An 18,617-nucleotide genomic window follows, 5' to 3' on the forward strand; every position below is an offset into this window, starting at 1 on the left:
CTATTTAATGTATCAGTTTATGACATCTGAGCTTGTATACTACATTTATCACCCCATTTCTTATATCTGAGCATGTTACATTCTACAACACTTGGTTTGTATGCTTGTTTTTTCCATTGACAGCATATACATAGGTAAACCAAAAGTTGACCCAACTTAATTCATTTGCTAGGGTAGCTTCACAGGTCCTGACTATGAGGCTGACAACTTCGATGGAAGTTCTGTGCACAGGGCAGTGGCAAGAGTGGGCCCCATATAAATATCTGTGACATCAATGCACAAATCCAGTACTTTGGTTACAAATAAATGCTGTACTGCAAGTCCACTCGTTCTCATGCATGACATTGATGGAGGTTTCAAAGAAAACATTTCAAAACCGATTTTGCATCTTAAGAAAACATACTTCAGCAATTACTATTTCCTTTACCATGTAACCAAATTCATTGTATAGTACAGCATTGAAGCTAAGATCTAAGGTTCAGATCAACTCTTTAATCCTGACTGTGGCTTTGGGTACTTCCTGATATTTATGAGAAATGCTCCAGGCTTGCAGCTGTGCTTTGAACAAAAAAACAATAACAACAAAAAAGAACTTACTTGACTGTGAGCAAAGTTTTGTAGTAATTTTTAAAAAGCTAAGCTAAGCTATGGCATTTTTAAATCCTGCACAGAATGGCATAACCCAATCTCTCTGTACAATGCAGGAATATTCAGGTCAATTGGAAGACTATTAGATGTAACCAAGTTGCCAAATGTGCAGCAATCAACCTTATCTAAACTCTAAAATACCAATTAGTTTCTCTCTTCTGAAATGCATCCAGTTTCTTCTTGGACTAATCTATTGTTTTCTGTGCCACATAGGTGCCAGAATAAAAAGACTGTTGAGATATAATTAGGGCTTTTGGTTTTTTGGGTTGATTAATTTCACTTTTCATGGTTTATTTTTAGCAATTTTGAGTTTCATGTTGACATCCAAAATGCAAGGTTTTTCAGGGCTTTCTCACTGTACATACTGTCATGAGTAATGCATATTTTATATATATATATATATTATATATATTACTCATTATAGCAGTACATTACATTACTGTAATGAGCAATCTCCTTGTAATGTTCACTTTCATGTTGTGCTGTTTCAAACAACACTATGTTAAATCGCACTAGAAATTTTTAGTGTGCACCAGCAGGGTCTACACAGACAATTAATGTGCAACATGCTAGTGCGCTTTAGAAATAACACTCCCATAGTCTACATTACTGCTCCATGTATACAAGCCCTTAGATACAAGTAACCATTTCTGGTGTTTACTGGATAAACACCAATTTTTTTTTTGTATGAGGGGTGTTTTATCTGTGTTTATCAGTTAAAACCAGAAATCAAAGGCCCTAGATATAACACATGCTGCTTTAAACACCCCAAAATTTTTGTTCTGTGTCTTTTTTCATTGCTAACAAAGATTGTGTAGATGAGAAAGGGCAAGAACACACTTTGGGGATTGCAAACCCATGCATATGCTGATTTTAAAATGTAACTGCACTACTAACTTCTGGAAGTTTTATTTCTGTCTTTTTAAAATGTGAGTGATTGAGGGAGAGCCTGTGTCAGTTCACTTTCCCCACTTCAGCCAGAATCAGGGCATAGGGAATAGGCCAACCAGTGCTGGTAGAAAGTTGGTTTGGGAATGGGCAAAAGTGATCAGAAAGGATTGGCAAGTAGTTATTGCATCAGAAGTGTAAGTGGAGATGTGGTGGTCCACACGTAGCATAGATCCCAGGTCATTATTTCAGAGGATCAGAGAGCACAGGGTCATTGTATTACAAGACTGGAGTGAGCAGTGATGATAGTGGGAAGGTGAGCTAGTAGACAGACAAAGTGCACCTGGAACACTAAAAGTGACCCAGTCCTGCTTCCACTGGAGTGATCCCAGAAAGAATTAGATATGTTTGACATTTAAGACTGTACAATTAAGAAGCAAGGCTGTTAATTCATGATTTATCTCAGACAATGAGAGTCATTTTTAAAGCCTGACCTTTCTCTTTTTCAAAAAGCTATAAAAGGAGGTGTAAAAACGCTGTAGGCCAGACTTTCAAAGGAACTCAGGACCAAATTTTCAAGCATGCAGCACCCACAACAGGAGCTGGAATTTCTAAAGTGTTCTCCATCCACCAGCTCCTTTTGTGACACTTACAGCCAGATTTTCCAAAGTGCTCAGGACCAACATGCCAAGCTCTTTTGAAAATCTGGCCCCGATTCTGGGTGGTGAGTTCTTTTGAAAATTGGGCCATATATATTTCTGCATCATTCCCAATGTACAATGCTTCTGACAAATGAGATTCCTTCTTTACTTGGATACATTGGGGTGTCTTCTTCTGGTGATAGAGTGCATGGCACCATTGAAGTTTGGACTTCAGAACTCTTGGTTGCCTTTAAAAAAATGTGAGGGTAAAATAGTCAGATTTTCACTCTTAGTTTCCAGTACACTTAAACAACATCATAAAGAGAGTGAAATGTGTGTTCATTGTATGCATTCATATCACATATTCATTTACCATTCTGTATCCCAAAGTGCTGCTACAACACAATTTAACAGCTGTCTGCTAGTGCAATTCCTGACTCCTGACTTCCCAGGCATCTTTTTCCTGTTTATACTTGTATATCAAATGGGCCTTTGGAAAATTCCCTGATTTTCTTTTGTTCTGTTTTCTTTGTTCTGTTTCCATGCAGTCTTTTCCCCTTTGGAGATGACATGTATGGGAAATGGCTTATTGTAGCAACAGGAGACAGAAGGCAAAAACAATTGCATCATGGAAAAAACAAACATCAAAGCAAAGTGCAAGCCAAGTAGCTGTGAAACAACTATTTCATATATGATATTTTGGTGTGCTTAAGTCCTGGAGTTGGACTTTTTGGCAACACACCAAAATTAGAATAGGAACCTCCCCAAAGCTGCCATTTTCAAAATGTCATTTTCCTCTTCATTTCTACTTAAAACCATACAGGACTGAACATTTGTAGCACGTGTTACAACTGGTACATTGCCATTCACACATTTCCTGTGACTGTTTTGTGGAAATTCAATATGTATACTTGTAGTTATAACTCCAGATGGACTTGAATCAGTAAAACATCAGCCATCTGAACAAGTCAGAAAGATTGTCAAAACCAAAGGTGCTAAGTCTTCCATGTCAATCTACTCAAGAGTAAGAAATAGGGAGGTGATTTGCTGATGCTTATTTATGTATTTATTTTAAAAGGACTGTGCTAGGAAAGCAACCCAATTGATTGAGTCAGCAACTTTTAACAATTTGCATCTAAAATTAATTAGGATCTGCAGTGAAATGTCGGGAATTTGGACTTTTTTAAAATTACAGTTAGTATGGCAAATCCTTCCTTTTATTTGTGCATTTTTAAAAATATATTTCCCCTCACTTGTTTGTTTACACTCAATTCATGTCACTGAAGTGTCTGTGAACAAATCTTTATTCTTTCTATTTATCTTTTAAACAGTGCTGATCTAAAATAATCTCCATGTCATGTTTCTGTAAATTTAACCCTCTGACTGTCTGGAGAGCTCTGCAGGTTGCTAAGTAATAAAATTTCCCACTGTGGGTAAAGAGCCTATGGCAAGCAGTAATCAATCAGTGCTCTTAAAAAGCAGTGAACATGCCTTGCATAAGTATATGTGCTGAGTTAAATATTTATCCAGATTTATATTTGATTAATAAAAACTACATGCTGACAGTATTAACTTTTTCTATGTAGTGATATTCCCTCTTAGCCTTGACATTTTAATTGCCTTCTTTTTTAATTTGTAAAAGAGAATTTGGTTTTCTAAATGGGCTGCTAATCTGTCTTCAATTATAAATATTCCAAAATTGAATTTGAGAAAAGTCACTGTCTAAACCAAGCAAATGGAGAAAATAATGAACATTATTTATGTCTTTGGTACAGTATGTATCCATTACAGTTTGGGATAAGAGATAGCAAAGGCCATTAGAAAAGGGGGCCCAACCCTGAAATCACTGAAGTCAACTGCAAAATTCTAAATGGGAGTAGAACCAGGGCCTTGCTCTGTTACAGTTTGAGGGATGATTTATTTAAGGCCTGATCCAATTGCCATCTGAGATTAGAGGAGATGTATAGGCCTCCAATTTCTATGCACAAGGAATAGAGAAAAGTTGCACACAATTATAGTTCCGCTGCAGGAGTGCTCAGATGTGCTGGAACTAGGGGTGCTGCTGCACTCCCTGGCTTGAAGTGGTTTCCAATATATGCAGGGTTTACAGTTTTGGTTCAATGATTCTAAGCACTCCCACTATACAAATTGTTCCAGGACCCTGGTGCTCACTTCCTAGTGATGAGATTTGTTCTTCTAATGGGTGCAATGTATCTACATCAGCGTGCATACTCTTGGGGTTTATGAGAGGCTGTGGATTGGCAACTGCATGGGGTTTGGTAAATAGAAAAGGGCGTTAACATGAATGAATTTCTGATCTACTAGAGATTGTATAGTATCTATATTAGTTCTTATTTAGAATTGTGTTAACATTTCATGAGGTTGTGGCCTGCTTTTCTTTCCAACAACTTCTGTATCTGTCCTCATTTGAGCATCCTTGTGGCAAGTAATATGAGTATACACAGTATTGTTAAGAGTGACTGACACGCTGTAGAAAAACAGAAGCTATTTACAAGCCAGGCAACCAGCTTAGCTTTTATACACAATGTTGCTATATTTATTTGGAACTCAGGATTAATGAAATGTTAATTTAAAGAGGATCTTATTTTCCAAGCTGTTAAAAGTCAAAAGCAATTTTCATGTAAGTATCAAATAGTTGTGATTTTAGGAAAACAACAATAGAAGAAGATGATGGTGAATGAGAGAATCACAATACAAATGCATGACTGTTTTTGAGGTATGATTATACAGTAACTGGACACTGGGAAGAGCACTTTCCAAGAAGACCATAGGAAATTGGATGTACAAATCCTGTTAACAATAATTCAAATTGTGTATCAAATTCCCTGCACACTGCTCTGAAAATACCACCCCCATTTCTGTAATGCCTACTTCTTGTTTATCTATATGCCTACTCTGCTCCCTCTTTACAGAATTAGTCATTCCAATAAGCGTCTGGATGATGTAAAATGAACATGAATTTGTGAGTATGTGTGTCCACCCTCACCAAATAAAGACATACTGGATTTCATACACTTGGTTTAGGAAATCTGTTTTCGTCTGATAATTACATGCCCACATTCATTCCTCAGAGCTACTATGTGGCATGTGGTAGCAAACAATTCTAGAGCAAAGAAGTTCAATCTGAATGTTCAAATTGGACTGTTTGATTAAATGAAATGTGCTCATTTACAGTCATGTTTAGATTTCGCTTTAGGGTAGTTATCCAGAGATTTATTTTTGTGATACAGATTGATGTACAATGCATATTAAGAGCCCTTTGGTCCTCTCATAGCTTGGATCTCTGACTCCCCATGCCAAAGGGATGGCGGGAGGGGATCAACCACCTCTTTGGCACTGTCTTCTACTTCCAATGGAGAGTTCTGTGCAGGGCTGGGATTATGTAAGTGCCGAAGGGTCACAGAGTGGGAGAAGGTGACACACATCATCTGTCCTAGGTTTGAAGATAAGGATGCCATTTCTTCAGCTCCTGTTACCTGAGCTTTGCTAGATGGCTTGAGATTGGGCCCATGCACAATCAGCCAGAATCTGTGCTACAGCTTTCATCTGTGTTTTTAAGGGCTTGCCTGCCTGGTGAAATTTACTGGTTTAATTATACCAGTATAATTCTTCTTTCAGATAATCGTATTGTGGAATAAAAGTGTCCACACAGGGAGTTATAATTACATAGGTATAATTATGCTAGTAAATTTCCCAGTGTAGACAATCTAAGCCACATCTGTGCCTCCCACATTTTCGGGCTGCTCTAATTTGTCAGCCTTGCCCAGCTCCTATGGTCTGCAGTGCACAGCCACCAAGAACACTGAGAGCACAGAGAACTCTGGCTACTCTCCCTTCCATGCCCAGCATGTCCCTTCACTGGGAATTGTAAGGTGTTCAGGGGCAGCTCCGGAGGGATTCCCCATACAGCTGTGCTAGCTTCTTGACTAGCAGCGTCTTCACTCCAGAATCTGCCTCAATGAGTGTAGAATATAATCCTAGTTTCAGTAGCATCTTTGTAGAGGTTAATGTTAATTATTAGATTTGAAGAATAGTTCTTTCACTGAAGTGGCCCCACAAGAGTTTATTTCTTGTTTCATTGCTCCACCTTCTGGTAGAATTATATAATGTTTATTTTCCAAAATACAGATGGCAGGGGCATCCATTCAACCCACAAACTCTCCTGTCTCTCACCTACATCCCTAAACCATAATATTTTACTTGGCTCTTCCATTGTTTATTGTGTCTGTCATTGTTTTTAGTATCATAGAAACCAATCCATTTATGAAGCCATACCATCTGTAAAATGAAAATGTAGGGAGGGAGAATAACCCAAACTATTTGTCTTTGTTTTCTTCTGAAAGATGTGCTCTCCGAGGAATTTTACCCTCTGATTTCAGCAAATGTCTTGCTACATTGCTCACAAAGATTAAACGTGTAGTTAAAAAGGCCACAGAACTGCTCAGTAGCATGCTTTTATGTTATGTTCATTTAGATGTTAAATGCCATCACCAATACCCAAATGTCACTTTCCACACAAGATAAAAGGCAGTGGAGAACAGGACCAGTGCATGTGTTAAGCTTTGATTTTAATGTGGGAAAATGGTGAAAAAGACGATACAACTCCACTGAAGTTTGCATTTATGCCTAGGGTAAATCTGGCCCAGTTAGTCCCCAGGCAGAAGAAATATCTGCCATGATGGCATTATTATTTGATATAATAGTAGCCATTCAATTAAGATTAATGCTGATTAATAATAAAGTGGATGATTTAATAATATCGAGTAAATAATTTGGTCAAATAATAACTCTGCATTGGGAGCTACACCCTACACAGGTCTTAAATCAACACGTGCTTCCTGCTCTTGGAGCCCAAGTCCAGCTCTTTCCCAGCTTCTATGAGCACCAGCCGAGCCGAACCGATGAGAAGCCTTCGGAACCCCTCGGGACTCTTCGCTCCCTCGCCAGCTCCATTCGGAAATCTTCGGCGACCCTCGAACTCTACCACTCCGTTTGGAAATTCTTCGGGCGCGTCCGCTAAGCCCGTTCGGAAATCTTCGGAAGCGCGGGGGACCCTTTCGGCTCTCCGGAGGGCGGGCACTCGCGGTGTCGCAGTCCAATCAGAGACGAGCCCGCCTTCCGCTCTCTTGCCGCCGGCCCAGCCACGCGCCGCACTGACTGTACGTACGAAGACGGGGTCGCCTCACGTTCTCTACGTGGTGTGCGCGTTCTCCCGGAAAACGAATCCCCAGGCTTCGCACCGTAGGGGTGCGTAGGGGCAGCGGAGGCGGATTCCGCTCGCCTTAAGGAAGCAGCGGGAGGCGGTGGCGCAGCCGGCGGAGTGATCCCTACCTGGCTTGCCCCAGTGAGGCGGCCTTGTTAACGGTTGGGTAGGGCCGTTGCTGCGTGAGAGCGGGAGTAGGCGAGGTGGTGAGCAGGTGCGAAGAGTCCTTCTCCCGTTGAGACCGAGGCGAGAGGGGTCCGGCGGGGGTTACCTGCCGCCTGCAGTCAACGGGTCTCCTCCCTGAGCCGGGGCTTACCTCCCTAGCACCGGAGGCGTGGAGGGTGGGGCTGGCTGGCTGAGGCCTCGGGCTGCGCCGCCCTCGGGGCGAGAAGAAGGTTGTAGGAAAGCGGGTCTGGCCGTGCCAGCAGCCGGGGGGGGGGCCGCGTTGTGGGGGTGGAGCACACAGGGAGGGAGCCTGGGGTAGGAAAGAGGGTCCTTAGAGCTGTGGGTGAGGGGAGGGAGAGCCCCTGGGACTGAGGAGGGGCAGTCCTGTGGGGAGGGACCTGTGAAGGCTGGGGAAGGTGGGCACTAGGGCTGGGGAGGGGGACTGGGGCTAGACCAGGGAACAGGCCCTGTGTGCTGCAGGGAAATGGGGGTGACAGGAAATGTCGATAAATTCTGTTCCGGGGGGGCGTTCTTCTGCAAGGTTGCATCTCCCCAGCTAATTCTGATATTTACCGGTTGGTGGGAGGCTGAGGGAGACTTCTAAGCTGAACAGACAGCTAATGTCTTGAAATATTAGTAGACTGTACTTAAAAAGTGCCTGCCTGCTGCCCTGAGAGAGACTCCTTAATACCCTGTGTTTTAATGTGGAGCATTGCAGCTGCACTTGCTCAGTTTAAAACGTGGATTTGTAGGCCATTTTTTATTGAGCCTGAAAATTATTTAAAAGTGATTTCTTAATAAGCAGTGACTTATAACTGAGTAAAGTATGTCTTTGGTGTCAAATACGCCACTACTTGTGTGAATTCTGGTACAGAGACTAAACACTTCTTAGTCTGCAGTTGCCACCAGACTAGTCCTTATTCTTGTCAACTGGAAATTTTCCTCTCCATCGCAGTTTACAAAACTGTAGCTCACATAAAGGGAACTAGGGTTGTTCAGTGTAACTTAGCGGTAGGTCACTCTTGATAATGAGCAGTTGGGTGTGTTTGAGAAACCGTTCAAAATTCTGTCCAATTTTCAGTCTATTCCTTATTGACCCTTGCCAACTTCAGTATTGCTCAAAAGTGCTTTGCTTAACATTTTTGCAAAGTTTTAAGACATTGTCTAACCACAGTTTTCATTATGTAGGGGGGGGAGTAGCTTTCAGAATCTGTCACCAGGGTTACCTATACCATAATTTTTTGCGCCCAAAAAAAATAAATTCCATTGCTACAGGCATGTGGATGACTGTCACTGTTTCAAGCCCCATGGTGCCTGTTTTCAGACACTTAAGCATGTGCATAACTTTACTCACAATTTAGTTGCAGTGACTTCAGTTTAACTAGTCATGTTACTAAAGTTACACATGTTTAAATGTTTCTAGGATTGCATCAGAATAGTACAATACAGTACTGAAATGCTGGCAGCTGCCATCACCTTAACTAAACTAGTGATCCTCTTGGTAGCAGCAGAGGTAAGAAATCTTAACCAAAAAAGTTGTGTAAACAGGACCCTAGAGTACAGTGGCAGGGCTAATCTACCTAGATCAGTGTTTCTCAATTAAATTTGGCCATGGAACCCTTTTGAACTCGATAAATAATTGCGGAACCCCCCAAACTCTTAACAGTATTTTTACAAATGGGGCCAAAAAAAAGTCGAAATAAGCAAATTATATACAAACAACTACGTCAGCGTTTCTCAATTAAATTTCCCCGCGGAACCCTTTAGGCTCCGCGGGGAAATTACACTCCTACTCGATACCCTCCGTCAAAAAATCCGGGACATCTTCCCTTTTTCAATGGCGCGGAGAACACCTGCTCTCGGCGGCGCGATGTCACTTTCTCATGGAACCCTAACAGTGTTCCGGTTCCGCAGAACACCAGTTGAGAAACACTGACCTAGATTAATCTTTCTATAATACTGAACAAGAGACAAAAAATCTCTGCTGAAAATTATACTGTGGTGAAAAAACAGATGATTGTGTCCTATAACTATAGCTGGTTTCTCTTAGAAAAGAAAATGACTGGAAGAGCTAGAGCCAGAGCCAGAGGAAGAGCCCGTGGTCAGCAAACTGCTATACCTCCTGGAGGAGCAGCTTCCGTGAGTGTCCATTTTTCAGGTCCAGCACAACTACACGCTGAAATACTAAAATTCAGGGTTGTCTACTTCCATGTAGTTGTATGTGTATCAAGGGCTTTGTTTCTTCAATCAGACCTCTTTTTGCCTCACATGACTGATAAGCAAATACACTGCCACAGTAAAGCTCGTGTATTCCTCTAAAGCTTTGTGAGTGTGGGTGTCATTAACTTGCTAATGATCTTTGTGCCTTCCTGAGAGATCAGCACTATATATAACACAGATACTGCCCCCTGAGGAGTTGCACTAAAATATATATACAGTGTTGTTTTAAAATTTGTTTGGTATAAGAAGCTTACTCTCTGTGAAGTCAGCCACCTTCTCCCCTGTAGTTTTCATGGTATTTTCTGCCTAGTATCTCGGGAGGACCCGAAGTTGCATTTCACGTTTCTCAGAATACAAAAATGGCAGGAGGAGCACTTTTGATTTGGTTTTTTTGTGTGTGTTTTTGTTTTTTGAGAGGATATGGTGGAGAGCAGCCTGAAACCAGCTTCAGTTAACTAGTGATAGTTAAATACAACAAATAGTCACACTGTTTTGGGTTTTTTTTCCAGTAGTGCTGGCTTCCAAACTAAACGAGTAATTTTACTGAATAACTTTGTGGCAATTTAGGTAATATGTCACTCTACATTCAGTTTTTTCTCTATTAAATAACTCATAGGAACTTTGACTGTGCAGCACTCCCTCTAATGACTTCATTTGGTAATTCATGTTTTTTGTAATATCAGTAAATGCTGTTCCTAAGGCTATGTTTTCACTACACTGCAGCTGTGCTGCTGTAAGGTCTCCCATGTAGCCACTCTGCTGACAGGAGAGCTCTCCCGCTGGCATAATTAAACAATACCCAACAAGCGGCAGTAGCTTTGTGAACGGGAGAGCATCTGCCTCGGACATAGTGCTGTTCACACCGGAAACTTACATGGGTGGTCGTCTTTCCCCCCCCTTCTACACCCCCCCCCCCCCAAAACCAACAAAAGTCCAAGTGTAGACAAAGCCTAAGTGTACTGGACTTTGCAGGGTCAGCAAACTTTCCAGGGTCAGCAGCCACCTAGTTATGTGCAACCTAGACCTCCGGAACCTCAACCACAGCCACCATCAGAAGGAGAATTTGTTGGCCGTGGACGACAAAGAGGAGCTCCTAGTGTTCCAAAATCACAAGGTGAGGCGGGGGGAAGTGAAACTTAATGCATACTACAACAAGTATTTAAAGACTTAATTATTTAACTAAGATCATTTAATATATATTGAAGATTGCATTTCTGATCTTTTTCTTCAAAGCCAGATTATTAACTAGTTAAATCTGAAGTACTGAAAATTTTTCTGATTCTGTCTCCTAATGGTAGATTATACCTCAAACAATCCAGCTTGAACTTTGATGAAGCCAGATAAAGAAAGCAAAGTTTACCATTGGCCCCTGCTTATTCTACAGCCAGGCTCTAGTTGTCCTTGCTTCCAGGGAATTAATGGAGTCCTGAGTGTATTTTTCACTTTTGGCAAATGGTGCAGATTGAAAGCTCTGTATAAGAAGCTATTTCTCAGAGGTTATAGTTTTCATTGACTTTGCCAGTTGAGGGTTGATGTTAAATGAACCATGAATGGAATTTCTTTTGATTAGGAAACTGGGAATTTATTTACATAACTTGTTTTACCTATTCAGTTTTTTTCTGTCCTGGATTATTAGTAAATACTTATATTAGGATAGTGCCAAGGGGTCCCGATGGGGTCCCATTGTGCTGGGTGCTGTAGAAACACAGAAAAGACAATATCTGCCCTAAAGATGGACACTTATCTAAGAATCCCTGCTCCTGAGATGCATGTGCTCACAGTGCTGCAAGTTCATAATCATCTGGAAAGCAGTGAGTATTGGGTCCACACATGGACCCCCTTATTGATTTGAACATTACGTGCAAGAGATCTAAAAAGCTAAAGTACCATGGATCTAGTGAAGTCTATATTGAGAGAAGCTATAGGCCTTGTCTCTGTTTTTGCACTGAAGTTTTTGGATTGTATCCAAATTGTGCTTCATTTCCCTCTTTTTCTTCCTCAGTAGTTCTTGTTTTTGGAGGTTGAGATAATCAGTATCTCCTGGTATTGGAGAAGTTGATTCCCCTTCAGTGAGAACTTCTCCATGAAGCCTCTTCAGCACCTTACTTTTCCTATAGGTCCACTGTTGGACTGAGGTTCACTTACTCAGCAGATTGGTCTAACAAATCTTTAAGGCATAACCTTCAGTAAGTAGTAATCAGTTACACTCAGTGGGAAACTCATCAGGATGAGCTCATCACAGTCACCTCCTGCGTTGGACAGTAGAGTTTCAGCTTCCCTTTATACACTTAGTTGTAACTTTTTATTATATTTTCTTATTAATATATGTTAGTCTCTCTTTTCCATGCAAACTTTCCTCCCTTATCAGTACAGGTTTATTGTTATTTCAAACCAGTGTCTTCTAGCTCTTGGCTACTTTCTTTTATTTTCTTCACCAGCATGATTGCTCTGCATCGTTGTAATACACATGCAGCACTAAATGTGATTAATTTGCAATTTCTTACAGGCGCAGTTCTACTTTTGCTTACGCTATTAAATGTTATCAGAATAGATTGTTAAAATGTATAGCTGGCTGCTTATTAGGCCTCAATATACCTTTGCTCCCAACATCCGTCTTATTCTTGTGAGCCCTGGGTAGTCTGGCACTAGTGGTCATTATGGTTTAGAGGAAGAGTCAGATATGTCTGGAGACTTTGCAAATTCTCATCACCAATAGACCTATTCATCTTCAGTGAGAGTGTTTTCTCTGCTTGTATACATTTGAAAGGTGATCTGATGAATCCTTTTGAAGAAGGGTGATTAAAAAAGAGAGCATACAGGAGGAAGCAGAAACTGCTCTCTTTTCTTCATTTGATAACTTCTTGGAAGCAAGATCGCTTGAGGTGTATTTCTAAATATATGAATAATGAGCTCTTTATTTAATCCCTCTGCCTATTCCATAATTTAGAAGCGGATCTAAAGAAGTATGTGGTCCTTTCCATTAATGAAGGCCTGATTCAATCAGCTTTTGATCTCAGATGTTTTCCTGCATTTATCTATCTTGGGTGGGCTCTACTGAACTCGTGGGCTTTACTGGGTTCTTCAGGATTAGGTATAAGTATTCTTTATACCAACCTTGCAAAGGCCTGCAAGAAGCTCTTTACTGATCAGGAAGAAAGTTATGCTTGTTAGCAGCATTACAGCTTAAATTTGTCATGTATCCAGCTGTACTGGTGAGATGACTTTCTTGTGTAAGGCTGGTTTATCATGTTAAATTATGAGAAGTCATACTGTGTGTCGGGGGAGGAGGGAAATGCAAAACTCACATTGTAAATCAGAGGTCCTCAAACTGTGGAGTGTGCCTCCCTGGGTGGGGCTTGGAGGAACGTTGGGGGGGATGCAGCAGGGCCCCAGCCAGCCCCTACAGGGGCGTGGGGAGGGAGTACCACCCAGCCCTGTTCTGCCCAGAGCTCTGATCCTGCATGTGCGCCGCCACTCCCCCCCCCCCCCCCCCCCCCCCCCCCCACCCCCGGGACCTCCTGGCCATGGCTCCTGATCTGCCCCAGATGCCCAGCTACGGCTGCTTGGCCCCCCACTGAAGCCCCAGGTCTGGCTCGGCGCTGGCCTCAGTCCACAGCCCTGGCCCTCCACCCGCAGCCTGGCCAGTCTGCAGCCCTGTGGCCACTGGGATTCTCCAGCAGCCCTGGTCCCTACCCCGCTCCCAGCCTCAGCCCCCGACTGCTCCCAGTCCCAGCTGGGGGGACCACGGACAGGACTAAGCGGGGTGCAATGTAAAAAGTTTGGGGACCACTGTTTTAAATCCAAATCAGTGTTATAGTAACTTAATTAAAATGTCTTAAAACAATTTCATAACTAATAACATAGATGTTTAAAACCAGATTATCCTCCTGTATTCTACTAGGCTAGGTATACATAGATCCAAATTAGTATTTTTTAAAAAAAGCATAGTATGTTTTCCATGCTTCGTAGCCTGTTCAGTAATAGGCTGGTTGGGATGAAAAAGACCATAATAGTTTGTAAATCCAATAATATTTTTATCACACAAATCATGGTGTTGACAAACATTTAGTCCTACAAGCCAGTTTGATACTACAAGCCGGTTTGATATCACTGCTCAAGAAGGTTGGTGCTCTTCAGGTTCCTTATATGCTCCTCCCCGGTAGATCTTAAGACATACTAGAACTACACAAAGCAGGCTTGTTTTGCTGCAACAGAAAGAAGAAAGTGACAATACATAACCTCCATAGAGATACTGCATATGGACCTGGAAGTATAGCCAATCTAATTGGATTAGAGCCTTGAGCCTTCAGGAAATTACTCTTATAGGAACTGCTTTCTCTTGTGGCATAGAATGGATTTACCTCAGTTCAGGGGGACCAAGACACCTGCAATAGAATCTGACTAGCAACTCTTAAATCTTGGAAAAGTAATAGTATAGTTCCAATCTACACTGCCATACTTCAGCTAAGGAGTTTTGAGTGTATAGTACATGAGTAGACCTGCAGACAACATAATTTGAAAACTCAAAGTTACAAGTAATTTTTTTCCTTAAGTATTTTGTTGAAATGCAATAGGTTAGAGGAAAAATGTCTGAAAACCTAGGTCCAAATTTTGCTTACTTCACAATTTAAGTTTAAATAAATAATACTAAATCCCAAAATGAAATAAGATGTTGAAAATTAGGATTTAAAGTTTATCTCCTTGATGCTGTTTAAACTCTCTCAGTTCAATAACTGTCTCAGTCTAACCCTTAGGCCCTGTAGCACTTTTAGAGTTGTAAAATATATCCCAAATACCTACAGATGTTTTTGTAATGACAGTCTTTTGAGAGTTGAAGCAGCCTTGAGGTGCCTTCAAATTGATTATGCTAGAGCAACTGTTTTGGCATCTTCTGTTAGGGTGTCCGTTCTTAGCATCATCAGCATTCCTTTGTTCGTATTTGACATTGTAATGGTTTAATAAATTAATACAAATCATGATAAAATTAACCCATTTCTCTTCCCCTCCCCCTCAAAAATTCTAGAACTTGAGATTTCAGTTGGTTTTAAGGAACTGTCATTAGGAGAGAGGGGTGGACGTCGCCGAGATTTCCATGACCTTGGGATAAATACTCGAGAGACCATAGAACATGTTAAAGACTCAAAAACAGGTAAATTACAATTTATATTATGGTTTCAAATATAAAATTTGCTCATAGAAATATAGTGTAACTATTTGCCATTGGTTTTATCTCCACAGTTGTTAAACTAGGATTATTTATATTTCAGTAGCACTTACAAGGCCAAATCAGGGACCTGGACTTCATTGTGTTAGGAACGCTGTAAAAGACAGGGGAGAGGTATAGTAGAAAAGACTAACCTTACTTAAATTTAAAACCCTTTGGAGCATTTCAGGAGGAATGTGACAATTTCATTAGAGGCTGCCTCTGTTGGTTCTATTACATATTTTGTTGCACATTTATTGAGGGTCTCTTTTAGCTAAAAACATGACAGCCATTTATTGAAATTAAATCACCCAGATTTGCTTGCTCAGTTTTTTTCTCTTGGTCCTCTACAATATGTAGTTTCAAAGGGGATATCTAAAATGTGCTTCTCTCCTATGGTAACTTCTACAAACTTCTCCAGATTATTAAACTTCAGTTCCATGCAAGGGGTCATTTTTAGCATTCCTAACTGCTACTAGTTAATGGGAAAATTTAGGTGCATGTTAACATGATATTTTAACAAATCTAATTGCCTAGACTTCATTCTAATATTCAGTTTTGTCTTATATGGACTGTAATGTTTAAATTTACAGTGCTCAAAAGAGGGCAGCTGACTCAATGCCAGAGCAGCTAGCTGTGGAGAGGGAGGGGGCAGTGGCTACCTTCCTCACAGTGCCTTGCCCATGAGGCCAGGTGAGGAGGCATGGGATGGGGGGGGGACGACAGACAGAGCGGGCACACAGGGCTGTTGGGAGGACTCATAGACTGGCATTCAGATGGGCTAGTCGGGGACAGACTCGGACAGGGGCACAGGAGCTAGTGGGGTGACAGCATTGAGCCAGGAGCTGAATGGGAATGGGGGTGCAGGGACAAATTGGGATGGGAAGGATGCAGGGCCATGTTAGGACGGGCGGCTGAGTGGAGGTGCAGGGCTGCATGGATGAGCGGGGCAGATGTGCGTGACTGAATGGGAGAGGCTAGCGGTCAGCCAGGGTTTGCATGGGGGAGGCTCCCCAACTCTCAGCACTCCCTCTCCTTCCCCAAAATACTGTTCCATACTCTCCCACCCACACCCAACAGTCTCCTAGATTCACTCCCAGGCTCCTTACCAGCAATTACTTCCCTCTCCCCCAGATCCTCCAATAACTCTGGCTTCCTCAAGCCTTTGCACTGCTTCTGAGGGGGTTGCAGGAAATGCATTTCTGTACTGTAGTTTAAATGAATTATTACTTAAAGTTCTATATTAGATTCTGTACCTAGCAAATTATTTGTCAAAAATCATCATGAATTTTTGTTGTTGTCTGTGTTACAGACATATTTGCTGACAGGTATTTTGAAATAAATTACTAAAAGAATTGAAACTGGTATGATTATGTTGTTTTGACAAAATACGCAGAATTTTGCAGCATTTTAAAATGTTGTGAGCAGAATTTTTATTTATTTTGGCACAGAATTCCCCCTACTCTAAATTTCTTCTGTAAGGAGGCTTAGACAGGCATCTCTCTACTTTGGTGTGTAGGTGATGACTTTTGTTGTAGCTTAAAAGGGTTGATAGGTGTTCATAGACCTCAAATCCTTTTACTTAAAAAAAATTCTTGACTGAAACCTCAGACTTTTGGAGCTTGACTATAGTACTCAAATTCATTTTTCATTTCTCTTCATGTTTCAGTTGACAGATTTTCACATAAAATGGTAACGGAAGAGTCCTATTTTCCCCCAGCCTGTAGACATTCTGTGTCCTTCATTGAATCCTCACAGAACACTGAAAACCTGGTTCTACACATTACAGTTTGTAAGAAATTCATGCTACAGATGTACACATTAAGAGCCCCGAACAAGTCACCAACATTCAGTGAAATATAGTCAAACACAAACTTAAATTGAAAACTCTTCTGATTGAAAACCGGAGTAGTCTGCTTTCTCCCTACAGAAGAGGAATTCTTTGTGAAAGAGCCATCAAAAACTGTTAATTGGGTGGCTTGAGAAGGGTAAATTGCCACAGTCATCGAAACCTTAGTTTCAAAGCATAATTTGGTTAGAGGATACACAACAGTTCTGTCCTAGCAAACAAAGCAGGCTGGATAGGAGAGAGAGTTTCTGTTAGCTATGTATTGCTTTTTGCTTGCCTCTCTTCTTTCATGGTAACATCAGGCACTTGCAGGCTGCACTTGTGGTCCAAATTTCCTCCTAAAAGCTGATTCTTAGAGAGGTTTACACTAGTGGCAGAAGCTTAACTGCTAATGGTGGTCTTGTCTTGAGTATGTTGCGGGTTTTCCTCTTAGGCACTAGAGGAGCATAAAATAAATGGTATAGAAGGTAAAATGGGCTTGCCTTTTTAATAAGTCTGAGGGGGAAACTCAGTGAAATTGAAATGCAGCAACTTTAACTGATGAAAGAAAATGTTCCTTAAAGTGCATAACTAATTTGTGGTACTTACTGCCATGTTGTATTGAGTCAGAGCTTCGTAAGTGCAAAAATAACTTGGCATCTTGAGGGGATGAAAATATGCACAGTTACACTAATAAACACTTGTGCTTTGTGGAATAAGCCAGTAACTTCTTGGGGTAAGGAAGAAATGTTCACTATGGATAAGCTATAATTGTTTACAGGGGTAACATCTTCCTCTGAAGCACCTACTGTCAGTGACAGAATACTTGACTGAATGCTGTTGTCATTTTATATGGCACTTCTCCACTAGGTGATGGGAGGATAGAATCTCTGAAAACTTGTCATTGGAATTCACCTGCTGGATGTATCTGAAAGAGGATTTGCATGACTTCCATAGATGGCAGTGTTGAAACAATTGCAGAAAAAGCTTGATCAATTTTGGGGTTCATAGTTCACTACTTAAAAGTTGTTGAAATGCTGTAAATTGGAAACATTTAGTTTTAAAACTAGCTTTTTTTTCATTTTAGGTACTTCAGGTACTATCATAAGATTAAGTACAAACCATTTTCGGTTGACATCTCGTCCACGATGGGCTTTATATCAATACCATATTGACTATAATCCTCAAATGGAAGCCCGGCGTCTTCGCTCAGCTTTACTCTTTCAGCATGAAGAACTAATTGGAAGGACTCATGCATTTGATGGAACAATATTATTCTTACCTAAAAAACTAGAGAATAAGGTGCGTGTATGAAATAGTGCTAGATTCTGCTTGAGTTTAATTCTTGTGTAGTACTTTCATTCTGTTTGCCGTGAAACTGGCTGAAGTATGAGTAGGATTGCTATAAAATATGCAGCTTTTAATTGGATTGAGTTTCCAAGAGTTATTGTTTGACTTGCAGTATGGGAACTTGATCATCTTATAAAACTCAAATCACAGTATCCCACACCCAAATTCTGTAGGCCCAAATAATCCTGTATTTCTGCATGGAGATATTGGAGTTGAGATAAAACTCTTCTACCAACCAGCAAAGCCTTTTAAAAGTTTGAAGTTATTGGACAAAAAGAGCATCTTGAAGTCTTATGACTGCTCTGGTGCCTGTCCAGCCTACAAGCTTCTGGTCGTGAGCAAAAACTTACCTACACTCAACACCAAGCTACCTTCTTTGAAGCCCTCTAAGTACTGCCACCTCTTGGGTCAGTGGTATGGCCATGATGACCACAATTCTGTCCAGTCTGG

General features: G+C 41.1%; 1 protein-coding gene across 4 annotated transcripts in view; it reads left to right on the top strand.

Moving 5' to 3' along the window:
- PIWIL1 (piwi like RNA-mediated gene silencing 1) overlaps positions 1 to 18,617 on the top strand; it is a 163,914-nt gene that overhangs the window by 104,035 nt on the left and 41,262 nt on the right. For 2 of the 4 annotated variants that reach the window (XM_067539749.1, XM_067539752.1), the window contains exons 1-5: positions 7,487 to 7,615; positions 9,617 to 9,705; positions 10,759 to 10,900; positions 14,810 to 14,935; positions 17,905 to 18,119. In XM_067539749.1, coding sequence (XP_067395850.1) covers positions 9,625 to 9,705; positions 10,759 to 10,900; positions 14,810 to 14,935; positions 17,905 to 18,119 — 564 coding nt within the window. In that variant the 5' untranslated portion in view covers positions 7,487 to 7,615; positions 9,617 to 9,624. Of the gene's footprint in view, positions 1 to 7,486; positions 7,616 to 8,989; positions 9,080 to 9,616; positions 9,706 to 10,758; positions 10,901 to 14,809; positions 14,936 to 17,904; positions 18,120 to 18,617 lie in introns of those variants that run through there. The other 2 variants (XM_067539750.1, XM_067539751.1) reach the window with 2 other exon arrangements.

This window comes from Emydura macquarii, unplaced genomic scaffold, assembly GCF_026122565.2.
Source record: "Emydura macquarii macquarii isolate MOO-44397 ecotype Brisbane River unplaced genomic scaffold, CSIRO-AGI_Emac_v2 contig_554, whole genome shotgun sequence".
NCBI classification, from domain to species: domain Eukaryota; kingdom Metazoa; phylum Chordata; order Testudines; family Chelidae; genus Emydura; species Emydura macquarii.